This window comes from Rhinatrema bivittatum, chromosome 6 (genome assembly GCF_901001135.1).
Source record: "Rhinatrema bivittatum chromosome 6, aRhiBiv1.1, whole genome shotgun sequence".
Taxonomy (NCBI): domain Eukaryota; kingdom Metazoa; phylum Chordata; class Amphibia; order Gymnophiona; family Rhinatrematidae; genus Rhinatrema; species Rhinatrema bivittatum.
In genome coordinates this window covers 191,942,431-191,962,567 of record NC_042620.1, presented here as the reverse complement: position 1 = coordinate 191,962,567, position 20,137 = coordinate 191,942,431, and the positions used below count along the sequence as shown (strand labels likewise).

The 20,137-nt window shown below is 46.3% G+C and overlaps 1 protein-coding gene across 4 annotated transcripts in view; it reads left to right on the top strand.

The window, feature by feature from the left end:
- The window catches only part of INO80D (INO80 complex subunit D), a 127,598-nt gene that overhangs the window by 68,783 nt on the left and 38,678 nt on the right, over positions 1 to 20,137 (top strand). For all 4 annotated transcript variants that reach the window (XM_029606321.1, XM_029606324.1, XM_029606323.1 and 1 more), the window contains 2 exons: positions 1,218 to 1,969; positions 14,428 to 14,536. In XM_029606321.1, the coding sequence (XP_029462181.1) occupies positions 1,218 to 1,969; positions 14,428 to 14,536 (861 nt within the window). The remainder of the gene's footprint in view (positions 1 to 1,217; positions 1,970 to 14,427; positions 14,537 to 20,137) is intronic.

The window sequence follows — 20,137 nt, the reverse complement described above, 5'->3', positions numbered from 1 at the left end:
AAAATATGACCAAACGAGGATTATGCCGATAGGGAGATGAGTTTAAAGCATGCTGGTAGATAGATGCAAACACAAAGGGGACAGCGAGCAATATTGATCATAATAGAATGCTGGCTTGTATTGTTTGTTGTAATCTAGCAGAATGCCCCGCACCAACTACAGGATTTCAGATTTAGAAGATTTCAGGGTGCGGCCTTCTTCCAGTCCTCCTCCCTTTTAAGTTTGAAAGGTGTACTTCATGAGGTACTCGCCATTTCCAAAGGTGCCCAGTTCAAAAGCTGATTGGTTGATGAAACTTTAGGGCTGACTCCTTTTATGGGGGGCATGACGGACAGACGTTGACTTTATTATTATATAGGATACTTTGTAAATTATAATCAAATAAATACATAGAATTAAAAAAAAAAAAGAAAAAGCATTCATGCACAAAGTGTTTAAACATGAGTTGGATGTTGATTGAAGAAAATGAAGTTCAGTTTGCTAAAGGGCAAACTTTCTTTTGCAAAAAGCATATTAGAAACAGTATGGGCAGAGAAAATCTCTTGTGCGCTTAAATCTTCCTAGAAAGAACACTTGGATAAACTTCCTTGCATTGCAAAATTGCAAGTGGCTTAATCATTTAAATGTACCCAGATGGTGTGGGCTGCAAAGTGGGTGAATGTATTTAGCAAGTTCTCAACCAAGAAATCTGTGATTCCTTTTGAAGCTCAAGATGAGGCAAAGGTTTTGTCTTCAGGTAAAGCATGAAAATGCTTGCCACTTCCCCTTGATCAGATGTTTTTGTAAGCTTTTCAAAGCAACAACCTATAATGGTGCTGCTGGCCGTAGCCCGGCCCAAATCCTGTTGTTGCATGCCAAAGTCATTTTCCAATTTCTAGATTCTGTTTGGGGCCCTGTGGTATCAGTGAAGCTCTTTGACTTAGTTGTCTAGCTAGCTTGAAATGTTACCTGTGAGCCTGTAGTACCAAAGGGCTTTAAGTTCTTTTCACCTTCTTTCGTCGTTTAACATTTTAGTACTTCTCTTTGACTTGTCTACACAATGACTTTGGTTGGGTCAGGTTTGGCTACGATGCACCCAGCTGTTTTGTTTAGTGCAGTCTCCACCACAAGCAGAGTTTATCCAAAGAAGAAAAATGTTCAGCCTCTACAACTGAGACAAGACAGGGTGAAAGGTCCCCTTTTAATTCCTTAATACTTCTTGTGTTCTTCTTCCACAGGTACTGCAACAGCCACCTACAGGTACTTGGATTTATACCTAAAAAGGAGAGGAAGAAAAAGAATGATCCACTAGAGGAGGTGAAGGCCAGGCACCAGATGGACGCGATGGCGTTCAGTCTGACGGTCCCTACGCTGGCCCTAAAGGTGCCCAATGGACTGGATGGGCTGTCCCTTTCTCCACCAGGAGCGAGACTCCCTCTCCATTATCTGGAAGCGGATTTGGAAGATCCCTTCGCGTTCAATGAGGAAGAGGAGGAGCTGAGGAAAGGGGTGACCGTGAGGAAGAAGCTGCAAAGCAAGCTGGCCCAGAACCGCCAGCGTCAGAGAGAGACGGAGATTTTAAAAGTTCGCCAAGAGCACTTTAGCCCCCCTCCTGCACCTTTGCACCTGCAGCAGCCGTCTCTGCAGCAGCAATCCTACCTGCCACCTTTAACCACGTCTCTGAAACCCATCGGGCAACCGCAGGGCTTAGTCTGCAAGTCCCCTCAACCTCAGAACACCAGCCTACCAGTGCAGGGAGCGGTGCCCGTCACACGCACTATAGCACAAGCAAAGCAGTTGACTGGCAAGAGACCGTTGCCCATCCTGCCTCCCGCTCGGGTCCCTGTCCCGGACCCGCCAAGGACTGGCCAGGTCCACATGAAAGCCATGGCCTTTTCTCCGCACTCAACCTGCATGAGTCGGCTGCAGAGACTGGTGAAACTGTGCACTCGAAAACAGCAGCTGGACACTGATCTGTTTCCACATTTAGGTAAGTAGAAGAACAAGTGCATCGTTTGAATGGTAAATGAAGCCCGATACATGGCATTGAAGAATGCAAAAAAACCCCAACTCTGTGTTAGATATACAGCTGGGCAATGTACAGATTCCTTCATAACTGCAGGGGCGGTCAGTAACAGAGCATACTTTTCACTGGGCTGGAGATGCAGCAGTTAAGGATAGAGAGCAGGTTTGTAATTGCTTTGGTTTTAAATTGGACACAGCATCGTTTTTCTTTTTAGCAGAAAGCAGTCCCCCTATGGACAGCATGCAGAAGTCTAGGGGGGCATTCTCCGTGGATTTACAAATGCTGCACCTCTTCTAATTGAAGGCGCCAGGCCAGCAAAGAGAGAATTCTGAAATCTGATGCTCTGTCGGGGTCTTCCAGATTTTACTCAGTCCTGGGAATCCTCCTTGCCAGAACATAGTGCCGTAAAGCTACTATGGCTACTTTGAAATTAGCAGAGTAGGAAGAGATATCCTTCATTCTGAGCTCTGAGGGCTTTCCTTTGTACTGTCGCTTTGCCTTTAATGATAGCTCCTTTCCAAGCTGATCTTTCCAGAGCAATAGTTAATGTTTAATTATAAAATAGAGTAATATGTGTATGGTGTAATAAGAGTATTGTACTTACCAAGAGGCCGATTCAGAAAACCGCGTGGGAGAGCTGGCGAGCGCAGGCCACTCTCCTGAGTGCGCGATTCAGGAGGGTAGCCTATGCAAATTAGGGCCCGCGGTAAAAGGAGGCGCTAGGGACACTAGCGCGTCCCTAGTGCCTCCTTTTTGACAGGAGCGGCGGCTGTCAGCGGGTTTGACAGCCAATGTTCAATTTTGCCGGCATCGGTTCTCAAACCCACTGACAGCCACGGATTCGGAAAATGGACGCCAGCAAAACTGAGCGTCCGTCTTCTGACCCGCGGGCTGATTTTTAATTTTAATTTTTAATTTTTACTTTTTTTACTTTTGGGGCCTCCGACTTAATATTGCCATGATATTAAGTTGGAGGGTGCACAGAAAAGCAGGTTTTGCATGTTGAGGGCGCTATTAGTTTCGGGGGGGGGGGGGGGTGTGTGTGTTTTGGACGCAAGTTTTCGACACGCTATTACCCCTTACTGAATAAGAGGTAAAGCTAGCGCGTCGAAAACGCGCGTCCAAATGCCGGTTAACAGTGCGCTCCACCGGAACTAAACTTGGCTCTTCAACCTGATGTGTGCAAATGTATTTAATGCATCTTCGTTATGGATAGTCTGTTTTTTAAGCCTGTTTGGAGGCCTGATGGAACAGAGCTGAGAACTATTGCCTTCTAGTCATGACTGGAAGTGAAAAAATAATTCATTTTAAAAATCAAGTCAGTTTCTGTTTTTGTAGCTGTCCTCTGTTCTGTGTAAATCCAATGTTAGCATGTTTCAGTACATTGTCCATGTTTTAAGTATTTTTCAAAAAAAAGCAAACTTATGAGCTCTTAAATGCGAATTTTAAAAACCCTGCATGCGCCAAAACCGGGAGATATGTGCACAAGTTAGGCTGGCCCGCACGGAGTTGATTTTAAAAGCCGCCTGAGGGCGCACGCATCTCCTGCTGTGCGCATTTCTCACCTCACGCACAAGGAAAATTTTGCAGAAAGGGGTGGGGAGTGGGCGTGGTCTTGGTGGGAAATGGGCGTGTCAGGGAAGGGCAAGAGCTGTGCATGTAAATACTTATGCACACGGGTGTGTGCCGGGGTTTACTAGTGCTCCGGATGGTGTGTAAGTAATAAAACCAAAAATGTGGGCAAGACTGCGGGGTTTTAAGGGTTGGGGCTATTTTATAATTAAACCCCCCTATTAAATTAGGGGGGGTTAGGAAGTCCTATTCCTTAGCTGGGCGAACTGGGAAAACTGGTGTTGACTGGGCATCCCTTATAAAAATTTCCCCACTTGTGTGCTAGAAGCGGCATTTGTGCAGATGTGCGCACATGCATTTAAAATGGTATGCACGTCCAGGCTATTTTATAACATGCGCGCATATATACACGTATGTTATAAAATAGACTCGTCTCTGGCTGCGAGCTGGCAAGCGCGCGCACAAGTGCACCCGCGTGCCAGTATTAGTTAACGTCCCTTTTGACTTTTGTCTTCCATAAGCATCTTTACAGTAATGTCCTCTGTTCTTTATTGTGGGATCTGGATCTTCTCTTTCATGGGTTTTCTTTGCTTTATCTCCTAATTTTGACTTCCAGCCCTTTGACTGCTTGCAAGGTGTAATTGCAGATGATCCTGTAGGCAGTAAGCTCTGCTGAGATTTGGGAATAACAGAGAATGTTGAATCTTTTTTTTTTTTTTCTTTTTAGTTTTTAGTTTCTCTACATAAAGAAGCAAGCTAAGGTGCAGTTGGGTTGATATCCAGTATTTATTGATTTATGTAGTTGGTATGGAGGGGAGCGAATGGTACAAATAGATTGTGAGCAGCTGAAATCATACGGAGGCCGCATGTCCTCCATGCAAAGCAAAAGTCGCCATGCTTTCCTTTGAGTGTGTAGCGTAATGTACTTTTCAAAGAAGCAATTCACTGAACTTTAAACTGAGAGAAAAAGAAAATCTCTATTTAAACTCTCCCACCATCGATTAGTTCTGTTTATAAAAAAATTGTAGATAATTGTGGTAAAACAATATCACCAAGTTAGCCTAAATCAAAGTAAATCGGAGCTGCTCGCAGGTGAGCATCGACTCCCTGTGCAGGAGTTGTACTAAGGCAGATATCTGGTCACTTTTTCTATTATCTCCTCAGAGATTGTGAGTCTTTCTTCCACCTCATTCTTCCTTCTGTTGTGTTTTTCCATATTACATTTCCTAACTTGCATGTATCTCTGTTTTCTGTTTTTCTCTCTTGTACCTCATTTCTCTTTGCCTTCTTTTTAATGTCTATTTTCTCTGTCCTTTATTTCCCCCGTCCCCTCCAACACATCTTCTCCTTTCTCTCTCCTCTCTTGTCCCATCTGAGTCACGGCATCCCACAGATCGCCCTCCCCTTGCAATGTGCTCTGGTTACCTCCTCTGTTACAGCTTCATTTTACTGTGGCTGCGGCCCTCCCCACAACATTTCCAGCGACTCTGCCCTTCAGCCACATGGGTTTCCTCCCACCCAAGAGAGGCTGGGAACTGCCGCAGACCTAGAGTTCGGTCTGTAAATGTAGAAGCACCGCGTCAGATCTGGCAAGTTCCCCAGCTCTGCTGATGTGTGCATATAGCGCCAGTGCAGCAATAACATCTAAAGAGTGGAGTCTGAATTTTTTTTGGAGCTGATCTTTTACACTCCAAAAAGGTATTAAAAAGTAAATAAACTGATATTGGGTGTGGGGTGAAGACCATAAAAGGAAGCAATAGAAGGAAGAAACGGGTAAGTTGGTTATCTGAGCAGTTTCTATATTGCTGCCGAGTGGTGAGGCATTAAGTGAGAACAAGAGAAGCACTGTGTGATAATGACATCACTGCATGTGCATGAGGAAGGACCTGGTGTTGACTCTATGCAACTACTATAAATACCCTGGAGTGAAGACCTAGCAGGATCTCTGCATGCATCAAAACCGAAAAAACAAGTCTTGTAAATGTAAACAGGCAGGGTGGGTGTCACTGTGAACCAAAAGAAGCATGCGCAGAGGTGAGGTGTTCTTTGCGGCCATAAGATTGGCTTGATATTGCAGGGGAGGCCGATCTGTGGGATGCAGTGACTCAGATAGGACAAGAGAGGAGAGAGAAAGGAGAAGATGTGTTGGAGGGGACGGGGGAAATAAAGGACAGAGAAAACAGACATTAAAAGGAAGGCAAAGAGAAATATTAGTGTTAGTGTTCCGTTAAGAACATGATTGCACAGTTTGTGATCCTAAACTCGTGGTGTTACGTAGTATGATGTAGTATGATGTCCCCACTAATACCGGTATATAAAAGTTTCTAAATAAATAAATAAATACTTTATTGAATTTCCTTGCTGAGTTCTGCCCTTGGGCGTGGATAGAATAGAGTGGACTGTTTGATTAGACAATAGGCTAATTCACATTCTATGATATTCCTGCAAGAGGAATAGTTTTTATTTAAAAAAAAAAAAAAAAAAGTTAAATCTTGTTACACTGGTCCTCTGAATAATGCAATTATTCTTGGCAATGAGGAGACCAATTCATGAATTGCATTTGTCCAAACCCCAGATGAAACTTGAAGGTACTAACTCTCTTTAGCCTTATTAATTATTATTACATTTAATGTTTCTGCAAAGGAATTACTTGAGTGCCAACCATCCATTACCTGTTACATTTTTGTTTATAGAAAAAAAAATAATACCCTAAGAGAATATTGGTATAGTTTGAACTTGAAGCAAAAAAGAATCCAGGTCAGTAATCATCATGGTTTGTCCAGCTAAGGCCTAGATTTGCTAAGCCCCAATATGGCAATATTGCGAGTTAGTGCTGTGTGTTACATGCTGTTTAGCGCATGATATAACAAAAGATTTCCTCCCCCTATGGGAATAAGCTGCTTTGCATGCATAAAATTGCCTAATGCAGCTTATGCATAGGCAATCCAGTTCTATTAAAATAAAACAGTCAGTCCTGCTATTTTACCCCATTTGAGGGAAGGGGAGTTATTTTCCAGAGGGCATATCTGGCTGCTAATGCGGGTCCCCAATGCTTCCATGGGAAATTTAAAGGGCCAAGATGCCCAATGCACAACCCCCAAGGCAAAAGAATCGCCCCAGTGGGGCGATATTGAACCTGCCCACCTTCTGCGGCAGCACTGGCCCCCCCGGAGTGAAAAATAAAGAAATGACACAAGTGTGGCGACGGCCCTTTCCCATCCCCGGCCTTGCCCCCTGTGATGATAGGGACAAGTTCAGATTGGCACCATTTTGAAAAATGGCACCCACTGGGGCTGGGGCTAAGGGGTTCCCTGGGCCCCAGCTGGCTGTCGAAGACATCTGTTTGTGGTAGGGGGTTGGGGTAAGGGGGTCCTCTCCCCCCCCCCCCCCCCGCCGACAGACTACCAGGGTACTATTTTTTGAGGTGTGGGGTGGGGGACAGCAGCCACCAGGGATTTTATTATCTTTGGAAGGGGGTGTAGGGATGGGGAGGGGGGGGGGCTATCCTGTGTCAGTGGAGCTTTTTGGCCCCAGCTGAGGGGGGCTGCCATAACGCAGGAAAGACCCTTACCACTGTGTGATTATTTTGTCGCTCATTTTTTTGTAGCAATAAAAAATGGCGCTGCAGTATTGCCAGGATAATTTGTCAGGGAGGGGCCTAATAGGAAGACTCCCCACAGTATCTGGTCCCTCCCATGATAAATTATCATGGCTTAATAAATCACTCCCTAAGTTTGGGACTTAACTGGACAAACCTTAACTGCGATCTAACTGTGCCCGCCCCACTGTCCAGAGAAGTTTTAGCTGGGTAAGTCATGACCCAGCTAAAACATATCTGGATAAAGAAGCATTCTGGGGGCAGGGCTTAAACTTTGCCAGGTAATGCTGTCTATAAGTGCTATTTGGCTAAGTTTAGCTGGCTAAGACTGTCCATGATGAGAGCAGGTCTGAATAACTTTAGCTGGTTAAGTTGAGTTAAAAACGAAACTTAAAAAAATGAGTGGGCCTGAAGGTCTGATTTTTCTCCCACAGCAACCCCCCTCCAGCCCACTAAAAAAACCCCTCAAACTTCTGTTGGGCATAGCACTCGAAATCCCCCCTCCCCACCAGGCCCTTGAAAGATTTTTTAAAAGTTGCTGCCCTATCAGACCAAGGAGCTTTCCAAACCCCCCCCCCCCCCTAGCTTTTGAAATTGTTTGGCGGGATAACTTTAGGGGAATATAATTAGCAGGAGATTTGCCCTGCTGAATATCTGTGACAACTTAACCAGCTAAAGTTAGCTGGATAACTTATTTGCTCGCCACTATTCTGAATATCGACCCCCCCTCCTCATGTCCTCTTTACTCTGAGCCAGTGCCCCTATCCTCCCGAGATTGTGTGATTTCCCCAGAGGGGGGCCCACAGAGAGGCCGATACAGAAAAACCCACGGGAGAGCCGGCGAGCGCCCACTCTCCCGGGCGTGCGATTCAGAAAGAAAAAAATATGCAAATGAGGGCCCATGGTAAAAGGAGCGGCGGCTGTCAGCGGGTTTGACAGCCGACGCTCAATTTTACCTGCGTCTGTTCTTGAACCCGCTGACAGCCACAGGTTCGGAAAATGGACGCTGGCAAAATTGAGTGTCAGTCTTCCAACCCGCGGGCCGCAGGCAGATTTTAAAGGTTTTTTTGTTTTTTTGTTAAATTTTTGGGGCCTCCGACTTAATATCGCTATGATATTAAATCGGAGGGTGTACAGAAAAGCAGTTTTTTTTTCTGCTTTTCTGTACACTTTCCTGGTGCTGGCCGAAATTAACGCCTGCCTTTGGCAGGCGTTAATTTCTGAAAGTAAAATGTTCGGCCTGGCTGCACATTTTACTTTCTGTATTGCACGGGAATAACTAATAGGGCCGTTGTGGGCGCTATTAGTTTTGGGGGGGGTGGTTTGGCCGCGTGTTTTCCACGCGTTATTACCCCTTACTGTATAAGGGTTAAAAATAGCGCATCGAAAACACGCGTCCAACCGGGGTGCTAACAGTGCGCTCGGCCTGAGCACACTTTACTGCATCGGCTCGATAATTAGCTTGTTGCTGTGGTCTGCCACAGAATCAACATTCCTGAAAGCTTTAACACCTCTTAATGCAATTCTTTAAAAAACAAAAAAAAAAACAAAAAACCCCCCCCAAAAACTGAAGGGAGTCTGCCTGCCTTCAGTATCTGAGCTCTCTCTGCTTCTGCTCCACTCCTCCTTCACAATTAGCCTAAGGTAACCTTATTTTGTTGTTCACCCCTTCCTCCTCCTCTTAGCCTGAAGTGAAGAGTGGAAGGTGAAGTTGGAGTGGACAGAGAAAGCAGCCCAAATGTTTGATCCCTCAAAGATCTCTTAAAACCTTATCAAACCAAAGCACATTTTGATATCATTCCTGGATGGAATAATGACCCAATAGAAAAATTTCATCTTTATACAAAGGTTCTTGCACCTGCATATGTGGACAGTCGTACACCATTTCTAAAGACCTGAATGTGTTTTGAAGTCTGCAATTGCTGGTGTTCTACAGCTGGAAGAGAGGGCATTAATTTCAATTCATAGAAGTCTTGATGACTTGCATTAATACTGACAAGTTTTAACGTGCTAATTCAATCCTTTTTTGTATCTGTTACTATGCACACATATCTATCTGTGTTATTAACAGCATGACAAACTGCTGATGGTGAGGGCATTTTCAGCATACGTAAGTTAATTTCTCCATTGATAAGCAAGCTGAATTAGCCATGACATGTGGGTGATGTCATCTGGTGACAACGAAATAACTCATCTGTCTTTGCCAACAGAGCTTCAAGCTCTACTGAGCATGTCTGGGGAATTCCTGCAGGGGAATTGCCTTGTGAGCCCTCCTCAGTCATTTTTTGTCCGAGCACAAGTATGTGTCTCCAGATATTTTTTCTCTAAAATTTTATATCTATTTTTTCTATATTTTATTTTCAGTGCTTACCTTTTTTTTAGTTGCTCACTCCCTCAGCAGCACACTTTTCAGTGCTTCAAAAAAAAAAAAAAGTATTTTGCCTCCTCAGTATGTCTGACATAAAGAAACCTACCATCAGAGGATTCTAGAACTGCATTTGTGGCAAAGTAATGTCCCTCGCGCATGGCCATAAGCTGTGCTATTGATGCCTTGGGGCGGAACACGATCTGGCAAGTTGCTATGCCTGTGGACAGATGTCCCTGTGTTCCCAGTTTTCCAGGGCGATGTAGGATTGACATAAATTTCTTCGGAGACAAAGCAGATGCTCTTCTCATAGTGCAGCATCATCTGCCTTGCTGTGAAAAAAGTTGAGCAGGAGCACCTCAAAAAGTCTGCCATCAGCAAAGGCCGAATCCCTGGGGTCGAGCACTGCAAACTGCTCTCCTTCAAGGAAAGACACAGCATTACTCTCTGGGGCTTGAGCTTGCGTGGAAGAAACATAAATCCTTGAACCATTGGCACCATTGTCGCACAGTGCATTGACAGTGTTGACAAAACAGGCATCGGCACAGTTGGAGAAAGGCACATCAGTGTGCTCAGCACACCAGTACACTTGGTGCATGGCTCACTGGTGTACATCGAAGCCCTTCGTGCATGGGGCCCTCTCTTCTTTGATGCCTCAATGCACTATTCTTGCAGTACAGCAGTTCTCCTGCAGCATGATCCATCAATACACAGCACAAGATCACATGGCGTCAGAACCCCTTCCAGACCAACAGTCCCGATGCAGCTAACGAAATCTTCGAAGAGACATCCTCGCTCTGAACAGACTTCGTAGCTCAAGAGGGGCCCCTCGAATAATTTGAAGCAGCATTCTTCCACAGCTTCCAGACCTCAATTACTTTGAAACACAAGGCTCCTATAATGCCACCATTGGCTCATCAAGCCCCAGTCCATCACTCTACTTTACCGCCCTAGATCAGGTACAGAAGGGGTTTGATGCCTCTTTCCCCTTCAATTATAAGAGTCCTCATGCCTTCAAGATTAATGGCAGAGGACTTCCAATTGGAGATACATCCATCCCTCATGTTCCATAGTTCTGCTCACCTCCAATAGACTTCCTATTGAGGAACAAGTACCCATTCTTGTCTTTGAAAAGGATATTCTATCTCCTATACTAGGTCAAAGGACACATCAATTAAATAACCAGATTGCAGATTTGGTGAAAAGATTCTTTACTTCTTTGACTAAGGAGACAGAAGGAACCGTCCAACCTCTCCTCTCCAGCCAACATTAACACAGCTTCTACTCCTAATATTTCCTTATTCTCAAGAAATCAGGAGGATTGAGGCCCATTCTGGATTTGAGACTCCTGAACAAACATTTACTCTGAGGGAAATTCAAAATGAATTCCCTCAGCATGGTTCTCCCCTATATCCAGAAGGGGAATGGATATGTGCACTCAGTCTGAAAGATGCATATATATCCATCCATCCCTCCTATGTTTCAAGCTGGATTCTACACATGATCAATTAAAAGTACTCCGGTTTGGCCTATCGGCAGCTCCAAGAGTCTTCACCAAATGCTTCACAGAGGTAGCTGTGCACCTGCGTTGCCAAGGGATTCAGGTTTTCTTGTACTTAGATGATTGGCTAGTCACAGCGAACTCTTGGGAAGAAGTGTTCTCCTGCACAAGACGATCTGTCTTCTACAAGATCTGGGATTCTGGTAAACTTTGAGAAGTCAAATCTTTTGCTGACCTAGAAAATAAAATTCATCAGAGCATGGGTAGACTCACTGTTAGAGAGTCTACCATCAGATCAAGTGAGCATCATGAGATCGTTCATTTACAAGCTGTTGACCTATCAGCATATGCTAGCCAGAATGATTTTTGTTGCTTTAGGTCAGCGGGTGGCCAACTCTGGTCCTCAAGAACCACAAACTGGTTAGGTTTTTAGGATATCCATAATGAATATGTATGAAATAGATTTGCCTATGGTGGAGGCAGTGCAAACAAATTTATCTCATTCATATTCATTATGGATTTCCTGAAAACCTGCTTTGTTTGTGGCTCTCGAGGACCATAGTTGGCCACCCCTGTGTTAAGTCATATGGTGGTGACTATTCATGTGGTGACCATTCACATGGTCCCAATAATCCTCCTTCCTATCCATTACCTGCAATAGGGTCTGTGCTGTCAATGGGATCAATTAACTCAACCGCGGTCAACTATAGTTCAGATTTTCAGAACATGAAGCGTGAATTGCGTTGGTGGTTGAACTTCCATGTACTTCAAGATGGAGCTCCACTTTGCACTTTTCCCCCTCAAGTAACCCTAGCAACAGACACCTCCATGAAGAGATAGGGCACCCATTGGAGATCCTTTTTGATCTCAACTGGTCTCACAGATCAATGTGCTGGAACTAAGAGCGATTGCATACACCCTGACAATGTTCACGCATCTTCGTCAAGGAAAGAATATTTTGATAACCAAGCTGCCATGTTTTATGTCAACAAACAGGAAGACACAGGGTCATGAACTCTCTGCCAGGAAGTGTTAAGAATTTGACAATGGGCAACCAGGAATCGAACTGCCCTAAAGGCCACCTGTCTTCTAGGGATCTCCAAAATGCTGGCAGATTGCCTCAGGAGAGTGTTTTTCCACATGAGTGGTCTATGCAACAATCAACAGCCGACAAATTCTTCTTCTTATGGGGGTCTGCCATCAGTCGACCTATTTGCATTGGAGAACAGAAGACTCCACCAAATTTGTTCAGTTTTATCTAGCAATCTCAGGTTAGCTCAAGACGCTTTCCTGATCAATTGGGGAAAAAGCATCAAGTATACTTCTGCTAATGCAGTTGATTGCTGAAACAGTACAAAAGCTGCTGCAAGACCGCACTCACTTGATCCTCATAGCTCTGGCATGGCCCAGACAGATATTGTATGTATATTTCATACAACTTGCCAGCAGTCTCTCCATTTATCTGGGGTCAGACCTTGCTTTGCTAACTCAAGATGAAGGAATGCTATATTATCCAAGCCTATATTATCCCTTAACCTGATGGCTTGGATGTTGAACACTTGATAATTGCTGGTCTCTTTGCCACAGGAAACCGATATCTCTACTCTGAGCAATACTTTAAGCGTGTTTGTAAAACAGCTAAGAAAACTCAAAGGTGATATTGCATTTTAGCAGGGATTTTACTGTTGCTACTAATAATTTTGGATAATACTACCAGACACATACAGTTCTGTGTAGATAATACATAAGAGACAGTCCCTTCTCTGGAGGTTACAGACAAACAGAAAAGATACACAAATAAAAGACCTCAAGGTAAAGTCAACAGGAACATGATTGCAGAGAAACAGAACCAGGTGAGGAAGGGGCAATTTAAACTCATTAAAGGTGCAAGAAAACATGTCCGTGCTGTTCCAAAAAAAAGGTGTGGGTCAGACCGTAAGACACAATTGCTTTTCAGGATGAGCTTTATTTAACTGTTAATACTAATTCAAACACCTGACATACAGACCAACGTTTAAACAGAACTTGGAGCAAAAAGGAGCCACAATTAAAGAATGTCCAAGTTGTTTTTCCCAGGAATCAGAGATGGCATGTAGGCCCATCTGCTTAGACATTAACCAATGGCAAAGCAGATTTCAAAACATATGATGATTTCACAGTGGAAATAGTTTACAATCAAATCAAGAGGAACATAAAGCATACATTTTTTTTTTTTACTTTCAGAATACTTTAGAAGTGCAGTAACTTAATCGTGTGTGCATGAAGCTCCGTGAAGGATACAGTAACACACCAGTGTGCGTTATGCTCCGTGAAGGCAGCTGCTAACTGTGCAAGAGCCCACTTTCTAAACGTGGTCCAGAATACAGTAATGTAAAAATCGTATACATTCTGTTTGTTGGCTGTATTCCTTTCTTGCTTGATCTGATTTTTGGATCACCTTTCAAAAAGAGATTGTTACTTATATTCAGGGTTGTAAATATCCTGGATGCCAGGTTGCCCAGGCACCTATAGTTCAGAGCCTGGCACCTGGCAGAAGAAATGCCAGCAGAGCCCTGGTGTTGGAGATCTGTGGTGGCTGCTGCTGCAGATAGGGCCCAGGCTATGGAGAACTGCAACTGCTGCTTGTCCAGGAGTTTGTGAAGGTTAATGCTGGCAGGGTCAGAGCGGTGGACAGATATGGCTTCTGCTGAGGAAGAAGGAGCTGGTGGGGGGAGAGGGAGAAGTGGGGTGGATGGAAAAGTGCAGGGAGGGGAAAGAGTACTTGGAATCAGGATAGGGAGGAAGGGTTCCTGGAGAAAGAATGGAGGGAGGAGAATGCCCAGAGAAGGGTGAAGAGAGCAAAAAGTAAAAATAAGGCAAATAACATGAAGTGCTTTAAACAAAACTAAAACCTAGACACAAAATAAAGGAAAATTAGCCAAAGAGAGAGAGAATTTTCCTCTCAAACCTTTTGGCTGCCGCCTAAATATTTTTACACCTTTGCTTAGATTTTTTTTATTCCTTTGTTCCTTTGGAATGCAAGGACATGCACTTTGTTTATGGTTAAATTCCAGGGTTTTAAACCTCCTTTTCCAGCGGGTGATGCTGTAGCTATACACTAGGGTGCCAGCACAGTAATCGGCATAGCCCGTTGGACCAGTAATGATGAGCGAGCCTAAGCAGGAGATGTTCTGATGCACTTGTTTGGTAATCAAATAAAGATCAGAAAGAGAGGAAGCTTAACAACAGTATTGTAAGTAAACCAAAAGTATGTTGGCAGGCTTGCCAACATGTCCTTGCTCGTGCATAAGCAGTCTGAGGTGCTTTAACGTTCACCTTGGGGGACAGTGGTGTGTATAGTATTTTGAAGCATGTTCAGCCATGTGGCTTCTTCTTTTCTTTCTCAGGGCTAGACTGGTCTGAAGACAGTGGAGAGGAGTTGGAGGAATCAGAACAAACTTCCCCATACCAGGTGGCGTGGTCTGTCCGAGAAACCCTCCGATACAACAAGAAAGAGTAAGAACAGCTTCCCTCTGGTCGTCTTTGTTGCTCTGCTCCCCTTTGGTGTGGAGAAGTGGAAAAAGAGGGTGGTGTCTTGTCTGTCAAGAGCATTCATAGTTTCCTGTCCTCAGTCTGCTTCATTAAGAGCGGGTTGTGTCACCAAAAATAAAACGTGGTAGGATGTATATACACTATATCCCAAAAATCTGCCTGTGATATGTTATTCCCTATGAGCTTGTGAAGATCTGTAGATGAGCTGTGAGCCATGTCGTATTTATTTAAAAGTTTTTTAACCCACTCTAGTCACAAAGTGCAAAGTGGGGGTACAACAAAAGCAATCATAAAAAATTACAAGCATAAAACAATACAAATAGATGACATGAGGTGTTCCTGCTACATAGCTCTTAATTTGTATACTTGCTGAAGGCATGAAGGCATTAGCCCTGTGAGTGGTTGTTGTCAGTTACAGGAAGAGTCGAAAAAACAGGAGATTTTATCATTGACCCTAGATTGGTCGGGGACTCCCAGCTGGGCAGGTTTTCAGGATATCCCAATGAATATGCATGAGATAAATTTGCATGCAGTGGAGGCAGTGCATGTAACTCTAACTCATGCATATTCACTGCAGATATCCTGAAAACCCAACTGCCTTGGGAGTCCTTCAGAACAGGTTTAGGAACCTCTGCCCTACATTTAAAAAAAAAAAAAAGCCTGCCTGAACAAAAATGTTTTTAGCTGCTTTCTGAAAGTCCAGGTACATGTTAAAATATGTAGCTGCTCCGACGGTATATTCCAGAATATTGGACCCGCAACCAAAGACACTCTTTCCTGGGTCCCAGCGAGGTGAGCTGATTGACTAAAAGGGCTATCAGTGAGATCTGTTTGAGAAGACCTCAAAGCACGTGGGGAGTTGTAAATACATGGCATTGAGTTTATGCAAGGGGATACGCTGCAGTTAAGTAACTTATGTATGGATTATACTGATTTTATATTTTCCATTCTACTGGAAGCGAATGAAGGTTATACAAGATGGGAGTGATGTGCTCGCAAAGGCTTCTATCAGTTAGGATATGTGAAGCTGCATTTTGAACAATTTGATCTTAGAATGTTGGATAGGGGCCTGATATATTGAGAGCGAGAATTGCAGTAATCAGGCCTAGAGAATAACAAAGCCTGGCATACTGACTAAAATTCACAGTTTCCTAGCATGTAGCAGATGGATTCAGGCCCAATGGGTATAGTGTACTCCTGATAGCAGTTGGAGACGGAGTCAGATTTCAATCTGATGTCAGCACTACATATACCCGTGCAGGAAGCTCTGCTCTTCAGTATTTCTCCGTCTCCTTAGTAGTTTGGGACTCTACACACACTTGCACAGCGTTAGACGAAATCCAAACCAAAGAAGAAAGAAAATCTTACCTCTACAAGATGAGCCCTGCTCGCCTGCGGTGATACCTAAGGGTCCCTCCCCCAGTCGAGAATTCCTGAGGTGATTTCCGAGATCCCTCAGAGGTAAGCCTCGGTCCAGTAGCCGGTTCCTGGCGTGGACTTAGCCCCCAGGAACGGGAGTGACTGAGAGGCAGCGGGCGCAATACCGAGCGCGGCGGTGAATGTATTCCCCTCTCCCCTCGCAGCCGGAGACCACCCGACATGAGACCGGGAAGTGCTGAGACAAGGTAAGGTAGAAAACTTTATTTAAGTCTCCGGTCTCCGAGGCTCAGTGAGCCGCACAGATCACCATCCAGCGTCTGTCCCATCGGGTTGAGCAGCCCCGATCCGGCGCAAGGGTCCTTCCACGTGGAGGTCTTGCCCGCGTGGTCGTCGGCGCCTTTTCCCTCTTTTGATCGCCACCTTGTCTGCACAACTGAGCCATGCGCACAGCGACGAGCCGGGCGCACAAACTATTTGTGCGCACAGCGGCGCGCGCATCTCGCCAAGTGCAGGCCTGCACGCACAACTTGCATGCACAGCGTCGGCGCACCCGGAAAGCACAAATAAGCCTCCCGGCACGCGCACATACGCACATAGATGAGTTTGGAACCACTCCACACGCACAAATCATGGCACCGCTGGCCAAGAAAGCCAAGGGACAAGCCCTCTGCCCAGCCTGCCACCTGAGAGCTGCGCAACATGAAGTGGGCTCTGCCTACAGTACACCGGACCTCTCTATCCCCGGCTCCAGCCCTCTTCAGATGGGCTCCTCAGGGAACACCGCTGGATTCAACATGGACCCAGGGACCTTTTCCTGGGTGGAATTCTTCAAAGGGCTGCAAACCTTCGTCCAGGCACAATCTGTGCCACCTGTGACACAGCCTCAGTTTCCACCAGAAGAACAAAACCTTCCAGGCCCCTCTCGTCCTCCACGAGACATGCCTCCTCCGGGCAAATGCTTTCCCTTAGGGGACACAGACACCTCGGAGGAAGAGCCGGACTCCCTGGAGGAAGGGGAAATCCCTCCAGGGACGGAACCATACCAAACCATGATGCGTTTCTTCTCTAAAGACGAGCTATCAGACCTCGTGTCTCTAAGCCTGAAGATGCTGGCCATCCCTGGCACAAACTCTGCAGCGGAGCCAAAGACGAACCCGGTTTTGGTTGGGCTTTGTCAGGTCTCATGCCATTTCCCAATGCTGCAGGCCGTACAACAACTGATTGACCTGGAATGGAATGCCCAGGAGGCCAGCTTCAAAGAAGGATGGGCCCTAGAAGCCCTATACCCCTGGAACCCTTAGCCAAAGAACTCCTGGGGTTCCCCAAAGTGGACGCCATAGTCTGCGAGGTTTCAAAGTGCACCACCATTCTGGTCTAAGGAGGAGCTGCACTCAAGGATGTCCAGGACAGACGTCAGGAATCCATCCTCAAACAGTCATTTGATGTCGCAGCTATGTCCTCACAGATTGCTGCCTGCTGCGCCGTGGTGACACGTGCCTGTTTGTCTCTGTCCAGGGACGCAACCACGTCCGCCGAAACATTAGAACCGGCAATATCTTTCCTCACGGATGCGACCTCCGACCTGGTGCGCACCTCATTCATAGTGGCAGCCAGAAGGCAACTCTGGCTCTGAAGTTGGTCAGCCGATGCGACTTCCAAAATGAAACTCATGAGAATGCCTTTTAAAGGTGCCCTCCTGTTCGGGAGCGAACTGGAGAAGCCTATCTCTACATCCTGGTCCATCACGACCATCAGTGCTTTCTACGATTCGCGATATTGGACCATCACTACCAGTTCCAGGCGCTACCCTTCGGACTAGCTACTGCCCCTCGGACGCTCACCAAAATCATGGTTGTAGTGGCGGCGACACTGAGGAAAGAAGGAATCCTTGTACATCCATATCTGAACGATTGGCTGATCAGGGCAAAATCTCCAGAGGAAAGTCACCAGGCGACCACCAGAGTCAAGAATCTACTGCAGAATCTCGGGTGGGTCGTCAACACAACCAAGAGCTGCCTGCAGCCCTCCCAATCACTAGAATACCTGGGAGTCCGATTCGACACCAAACAAGACAAGGTCTTTCTTTGCCCTACAAGGAGAAGGAAACTGATGGACCAGTTGAGAAACCTGTTAACCTGTTTCCGCCTCAAGGTATGGGACTACCTCCAGGTCCTCGGCCTTATGACATCAACACTAGAAGTCTTTCCATGGGAAAGGGCCCACATGCGACCATTACAACGTTTCCTACTGTTGCGATGGAACCCGATGTCCCAGAACTACTCCATTCGTCTCCAGCTACCGGCAGAGGTGCGGACCCAGCTCCAATGGTGGCTACAAGAAGACCATCTGAGCAAGGGAGTAAGGCTATCCTCACCAAACTGGGTTTTGCTCACCACAGATGTGAGCCTACGAGGATGGGGAGCCCATGCCAGGAACTGACGGCCCAGGGACAATGGGACATGGAAGAGGCGGGATGGAACATCAACCGACTGGAAACCCGGGCAGTCAGACTAGCCTGCCTTCAATTCAGTCTCAGACTCCGGGGCGAATCGGTCAGAGTCATGTTGGACAACACCACAAGAGTTGACTACATCAACTGCCAGGGAGGAACCAGAAGCCCACAGATATCCCTGGAAATAGACCCCCTAATGGCATGGGCGGAGACAAACCTACAAGGGATCTCAGCCACCCACATTGCGGGAAAAGACAATGTCACTGCGGATTACCTCAGCAGAGAGAGTCTAGACCCAGGGGAATGGACGCTGTCAGCCACAGCCTTCCAGTTGATAGTAAACCACTGGGGAACACCAGCCATGGATCTTCTGGCAACCCAGTCCAACGCCCAAGTTCCCAAGTTCTTCAATCGCAGACGAGAACCACAATCCCAGGGAATCGACGCCCTCTTCCAGACCTGGCCACAGGGAGACCTGCTGTACACAGTTCCCCCATGGCCACTACTGGGCGGGATCATCCACAAGATAGAACACCACAGGGGGCTAGTACTTCTAGTGGCCCCGGACTGGCCAAGAAGGCCATGGTACACAGACATGTGAAGACTTCTAGCGGAGAACCCCCTGTGTCTACCACCTCACAGAGACCTGCTCCAGCAAGGACCGATCCTCCACGAAGAACCAACTCTATTCTCTCTTACAGTCTGGCCTTTGAGAGGACTCGCCTGAAGAAGAGCGGATACTCGGGGGCAGTGATTGACACCTTACTCCGAGCACGCAAGTTTTCCATGTCTCTAACCTACGTACGAATATGAAGAATATTCGAAGCCCGGTGTGAGGACCGCGACATCCTCCCGCGGACAGCCAAAATCCCCATGATCTTGGAATTTCTGCAGGACGGCTTGAAGAAGAGGTTGTCTCTCAACTCCATCAAGGTTCAGGTGGCCACGCTGGCCTGCTTCACAGCCAAAGTATATGGCATCATACTGTCATCCCATCCAGACGTATTCCATTTCCTGAGAGGTGTCAAACAAATCAGACCACCACTAAAGTGGCCGGTGCCCCTATGGAATCTCAATCTAGTACTAGACTACCTGGCAGGAGCTTCCTTCAGACCTACTCGCGGTCTGTCACTATGGCTCCTAACCTTGAAGACTGCATTCTTAGAGGCAATATGTTCAGCCCGTCGCATCTCCGAACTTCAAGCACTTTCCTGTCGGGAACCGTTCCTTAGATTCACACCGGGATCCATACAGCTCCGCACTGTTCCCTCCTTCCTGCCAAAGGTGGTTTCTCATTTCCATCTAAACCAAACCATCTCGCTGCCATCTCCAGACGAGCATTAGGACTCGGAAGACTCACGTCCTCTTCGCCATCTGAACGTTGGCAGACCCCTAGTCCGATACCTGGAAAGATCGGAATCCGTACGAAAGACTGACCACCTATTTGTGCTTCACAGCGGGAAGAAACAAGGGGAAACGGCTTCGCGGACAACCATAGCCCGCTGGATGAAAGAAGTAATCAAGGCGGCCTACATAGAGGCAGGAAAGCCTCCGCCTCTACAAGTCTACAAGGGCCCAGGCAGTGTCCTGGGCAGAAACCAAGATGCTGTCACCCTCCGAGATCTGTCGGCGGTGACGTGGTCCTCCATTCACACCTTCTCGAGGTTCTACCGCCTGGATGTGCAGGCCCGGGAGGACACAGCATTCGCAAGGGCAGTACTAAGTGGGCCATG